Source organism: Herpailurus yagouaroundi, unplaced genomic scaffold (assembly GCF_014898765.1).
Source record: "Herpailurus yagouaroundi ecotype Mexico unplaced genomic scaffold, PumYag 141, whole genome shotgun sequence".
Lineage (NCBI taxonomy): Eukaryota > Metazoa > Chordata > Mammalia > Carnivora > Felidae > Herpailurus > Herpailurus yagouaroundi.
In genome coordinates this window covers 2,192,308-2,198,283 of record NW_024412396.1, presented here as the reverse complement: position 1 = coordinate 2,198,283, position 5,976 = coordinate 2,192,308, and the positions used below count along the sequence as shown (strand labels likewise).

General features: G+C 46.6%; 1 gene segment (V, D, J or C); it reads left to right on the top strand.

Annotated features, from left to right (window-relative positions):
- Window positions 1-3,938: 3,938 nt before the first annotated feature.
- On the top strand, window positions 3,939-5,646 carry LOC121031474 (T cell receptor delta variable 3-like). The segment is given in 2 exon segments: window positions 3,939-4,359; window positions 4,601-5,646. Coding segments are annotated over 2 exon segments (372 nt in total).
- The last annotated feature ends 330 nt before the right edge of the window (window positions 5,647-5,976 follow it).

Below are 5,976 nucleotides of genomic sequence, written 5' to 3'. Positions count from 1 at the left end.
CAACAGAGAAGCAGATGCAGGTGTCAGGGTTGAAAGGGGAGTGGGAACAGAAGCGGCAACTTTGACTTAAGTTATGAACAAAGAATATTTTCCTCCCCTGACCTGTTTTCTGTCAACGTCCCATATGACCTGTTTATGGAGATGGGCTAATTAGAGCAGCAGAGGGCGCTGCAAGGTCAAAAACAAAGCTGCCCACCTCAGAGGAAACTGGGAGAACGGGTCTTTTCTGAGTGATAGCAGTGACCAAGAGCCAAGCTGTGGGACAAGAATGGCCTTGTTTACCAAATCCCGCCAGCGATCCCACCAGGTCTGAGGGCCCCTCTTGAGTGGTGGTTTCAGGCTAATGAAAGGCAGCCCAGGGTACTCAGTGCCTTGGGGAGTTACTCTGCAGGTATCAATAAGGTTTAAGGGGGATGCAAAAGAGAAATTCAAGGGCGATAAGTCTGTAATAGCTCATTAGATCTTGAGAGTCTCTTGTATCCTGAAACTTTGAGAGTCACTTGATTGTACCCAGTTGCACACTGTGGTCTCTCATGAATAAGCCTAATGCAATTTTTGGAAACCATATGAGCAGGGTAAGGAGGCCCATTTCTCATGCTTCCACTGCTCTTAGGGACTTGGGAAGAGCACAGCTGGCTCAGGTGTCAGGAGAGTGCAGTGCTCTATGACATGCTTGCAAAATTGACAGAAAATTACATATGTGGGTCACTTTTTGACTTTTTGGGGGGGGCATTAATTGGTACATGTCTTTTGCCAGATTTCGCAACTTTATATTTTTATTTTTTTTAAGTTTATTTAAATATTGTGAGAGAATCAGAGAGAGTGCGAGTGGGAGAGGGGCAGAGAGAGAGAGGAGACAGAGAATCCCAAGCAGGCTCTGTGCTGCCAGTGCAGAGCCTGACCTGGGGATTGAACTCATGAAACTGTGAGATCATGACCTGAGCCAAAACCAAGTGTTGGGTGCTTAACCGACTGACCTACCCAGGTGTCCCACAACTTTATATTTTTACATCTTTTCTCTAAATATCTGTGATGGGAATAAAACTCTCAGGACTATATTCATTAGTCTATTTAGTAAAAATTCTAAGAGCAACAGCAAACACTAATATTCCCAGATCATTTGCTTGTGTCTTGCGTATGTTATTTCCTTTAATTTTCCAGTGGAGCTGTGAAAAAGTTATTATTGTTATCTCTGTTTTACAGATGGAGGAATTGAGGCTTGGAATAATCAGGTCATGCTTAAGGTCATACAGCAAATAAATGCTAGAGCTGATATGAACCTAGGCATCTGGCTCCAGAGCCCCATTTTTCTTTTTCTCATTAAAAATGAAAAAATTTTGGGGCTCCCAGGTGGCCCAGTCAGCTAAGTGTCTGACTTTGGCTCAGGTCATAATCTCATGGTTTGTGAGTTCAAGCCCCACATCGGGCTCTCTGCTGTCAGCGTGGAGCCTGCTTGGATTCTCTCTTTCACACACACTCTCTCTCTGCCCCTCTCCTGCTCACACTCTCCCTCTCTTTCAAGGGTAAATAAACACTAATTTTTTTTCCAGCTTTGTTGAGATATAAATGACATAACATTGTATAAGTTTCAGGTGTGCCACTTTTGATTTGATGTGCTTATATATTGCAAAATGGTTACCACCATAGCGTTAGCTGATACCTGTATCAGATGACATAATTACCAATTCTTTCTTTCTTTCTTTCTTTCTTTCTTTCTTTCTTTCTTTCTTTCTTTTTTGTGGTAAGAATATTTAGGATCTACTTCCTTAGCAACTTTGGAGTATATGATACAGTATTATCAACTATAATCACTATGCTGAACATTAAATTCTCAGAACTTGTTAGTCTTCTAACTGGTTGTTTGTACCCTTTGGCCAACATCTTTCCTTTTCTGCCACCCCAGCCCCTGGTGACCACCATGCTACTCTCTTCCTGTGGCAGAACCTCATTCTTTGTCATGACACCGCACTGCTGTTCTGAGAAGTGCCCTTCCTGAAGGGATGCCTTTCAAGGAATGTTGGAAGGACACCCTGGTGGGGAGAGTCATGATTGTGTCACCCTGAGGAGTTCTCAGTGTCTGAACTTTCTGTGTGAAGGGGGAGGGTGTCTCCCTCTGTGTGAGGGTATCTGAAGCCTTCTTTGTTCTTGATGTGGTCACATGTAACTGAGGGTGTGCAGTCAGAAGAGAAGGAGCAGTTTGATTTCAAAATTACTCCCTAGGGACGCCTGGGTGGCTCAGTTGGTTAAGCGTCTGACTCTTGATTTTGGCTCAGGTGTTGTGAGATTGAACCCTGTATCCGGCTCAGCATGGAGCACAGAGATTGCTTGGGACTCTCTCCAGCCCCCTCCCCCGCCCCTCCCCTACTCGTTCTCTCTCTCTCTGTCTCTCTCAATAAATAAAAAAACTTAAAAAAAAATTGCTACTGCCTAAATTAGGAAGGGAACGCTCAGCTCTCTTATAAATATCAAGGCTGCTGACACCTTTAGAGCAGGGACAGACACCAGAAGCTGGGTGGGGACTGGCAGAGCTCCTGGATGTTGAAAATCTGGAAGCTCTGAGACAATCTTTTGCCAGCAGAGGGCTGTGTTCCCGTGAAGGGGACCCCCGCCAGCAGGCGGCAGTGCAGGCCCCCGTAGCCTGGTCACTGAACCATCCTCTCCCAGGTCCAGGGGCCTGGGGATGCTCATGGGCGGACTTTGGACGGCCTGGTGTTCACTTTTGGTATTCTCCATGCCTACAGTAGCCTACGATAAAACACAGGATTCCCAGTGAAATTTGAATTTCAGATAAACATGTATACTTTTTTTTTTTTAGTGTAAATGCACTCTAAATATTACTAAAAATTTTTTGCTGTTCTTTTGAAGTATGAACTTAACTGGGTGTCCTGTATTTTTACTTGCCAAATCCAGCAAACGTAGCCATGTCAATGGTGAGTTTTTGAGTGAAGAAAGTTGCATTCCTTTATTCCACAAATATTTATGGATTGTCAGTTATGTAGCAGCCACAACCCTAGGCGCTGGGGGTATATCCATGAACAGATAAACAAGGTCTTTGCCTTCATGGAACTGGCATTATGGTGTGTGTGTGTGTGTGTGTGTGTGTGTGTGTGTGTGTGTCAGGGGGCTGAGGTGGGACAGGGGCTGAGGTGGGACAAGAGGCAGCTGCCAGACCATTTGCAGGGTATTATTACAGGCCCAGGAAAGGAGGTCCAGCTGCCATAATCTGATTTATATTACATAAAGATCTGGGAAAGGGATTGTCCAGGAACAAGAACAGAAGTAAGAGGACAGTTAGGGGGTTACTGCAGTGGTTCTGACAAGAGATGGTAGTGTTTGCAGGAGCTGCTGGTGGTGGAGATGGACAGGGTGGACATTTATTTCATAGCAGAATGAACAGCACTCACCGATGAGTTCGACGTAGGGAAGGGAAAAAAGGAACTCCTACAGACACTCCTGGGTTTGGGGGAGTGAGGTACTCAGTCTCGTCTTTCTCAGGGCCATACACCCTGCTGTTGCCATGTTCCTGGCTTACACACAAAATGGTATTTGTCTTGCATGTGACTGGAAGGGCCCGTCCCAGGGGCTCCAGCCACCATGGCTCCAGTGGCCACACCGAGCACTCGCCCAGCAAGCTTGTAACCCACTCACAGCAGTATTCCCCCATGGAAAGCTCTGCTGCGGGGGAGAATTTTCCAGCTGGAGCCAAGCGTGTGCTGCAAAGGGCCTACTGAGAGATGGAAAGTCACACTCTATGATATGCAGCAAGCACTCTCAAGGGCAAGGTATGCCCCGAGCATTAGAAATAGAAGATTTCTAGAATTCAAGGCTAGGAGAGATTTTAGAATCCATCTTGTTCAACCATCTTCCCTCCCTCTTTACATGGAGGAGTAAGAGACGAGTCAAAGGTACTCATTCCTTTATGCCATTTATTGAGTATGAGTGCAGCTGACCTTGGGCTGGACACCGGTCTGTGTGTGGTCCAAGGATCCGGGAATGGAGGGTAAGCCTCTTGTACAGCACCTGGGTCGTTGGGCTTGCAGTTTCTATTTCTCTCTCTCTCTTTATTTATTTTTTTAAAGTAATTCATCTTCATTGTGTTTTACAAAAGGATTAGTTCAAGATGGATTGAGGACCAAAATAACAATAACAACAATAATTTCTTGGCTGGAAGCATTTGCCTCCTAGAGTTACAGCTCATTCAGCCACATGACTGTCAGGGCTGCCTGCCTGCTCCAATTCCCTCCCACTTCCTCCCGTCAGAGGCCCCGAGATGGTCTTAGAGACCTCAGGAACCCATTTTATTCTCCAGCCCTGATAGGAAGATGACTCTCCTTCTGGGCGTTAGCCTTTTGCTTTTCTGTGGGTACACTCACTCGTGTACATTCCCTTTGTCCTACCACCCCGTTTTCCTTTCTCTGACTTTAAACGCATGGCCTGTTTCTCTCTGCGCCTGGTTTTCCAGTCATTCTCCACCTTTGACTTTCATCTCTGTGTCCTTCTCCTGCCTCTGCCCGTTGAGTGCCCTCTGGGAGGGACTGTGTGGGACCCGGTGCCTATGGGGTGCGGAACTTGACCGTTTTCTATTTTTATCTCTTCACAGACCGAGGCGTGCTGTGTGACCAAGTGACCCAGAGCCCCCCGTACCAGACAGTGGCAAGCGGCAGTAAGGTGACACTGTTCTGCACTTACCACACAACATACTCAAACCCGGATTTATACTGGTACCGAATAAGGCCAGATCGTTCCTTTCAGTTTATCCTCTACAGGGATAACACTCGATCCAAAGATGCAGATTTTACTCAGGGTCGTTTTTGGGTGTGGCACAGTCAGTCCCAGAAGACCTTCCACTTGGTGATCTCGGTGGAGCCTGAGGACAGTGCCACATACTACTGCGCCATCTATCCCCACAGTGTCGCAGGTGCCCAGGAGGTCTGAACATAAACCCCCAGCACAGCCTGGTGTAGCTCCCTTGGATCCTTCTTCCCAGCTATTTTGTGTTCCAGCCTGGCCTTTGGAGGTGCCCTGACATGTCTGCTGAATAATACAGGGCAGCTCACATCCAGGAGAGCACCCTGGCTTCAGATGGAGCAGAGCACCTCCCTACCTTCTGAATCAGTGGGCTGTTGCGGTGGGAGAGTGGGAGAGGTATGTCTGGGGAATTCTCATCTTCGTGTCCCCAGTGCCCTGGTCACTCACGCCTGATACGGGGGCCTGTTGCGTATGTACTCTGAGGACTATGAAGATACCAGAATGGCCAAGGTACCATTCGGGAGTGTTTTTATTTTAGTCTCCATCATTTATCCATTATTGTGAATTGGTCTGTTTTCCTTTTAAGATTCAAAGTAGACACAAAGTTACTTACTTCAAAATTTTCCCCCCAGTTCACCTTTTCCCTGCTTCTTCTTGCACAGCCACCTTATTTTTCTTGAATGCTCTTTGACACTGCCATTTCACTTACTTTATTTGGAGAACATTTTTCTTCCACAGAGGAGCATTGAGATACTCCGAAAAAGCTGTTGGTGATCCCTAGAACCCCAGCATCAAGTCCCTGCGTTTGGAGCTCTTTGGTGTCTCCAAGGAAGATGATCATCTCCAGGAGAATCCAACTGTGTGATGTCAAAATAGATACACCCTGAGCCCTGGGAATTTTTTTTCCCGTTGAATTCTTTGCCTTAAAACAACTATTCATTATGAGATATAACCTTGAAGAGAGTAGAAGCCCAGGCTATGATTTTATAGGGAAAACACTAGAGTGCAGAGAAGGGAGGGACCTTCATTCCCAAGGTCAGAGAGCTGGGTAATAATAGAGCTCACGTGTGTTGCTGCGCTTTTAGGGCTCTCCCTGGCAGCTTCATCAGTAGGTGCTCTGGCAGCAGTTTATCTGGGCTTCAAAACAGGTGGGTGAAGAGCAGTCACTAGAGAGAGGAATGTACAGAACACGGGTGAGGGAGCCAAAGGCTTTGGGCAAATGCCTCC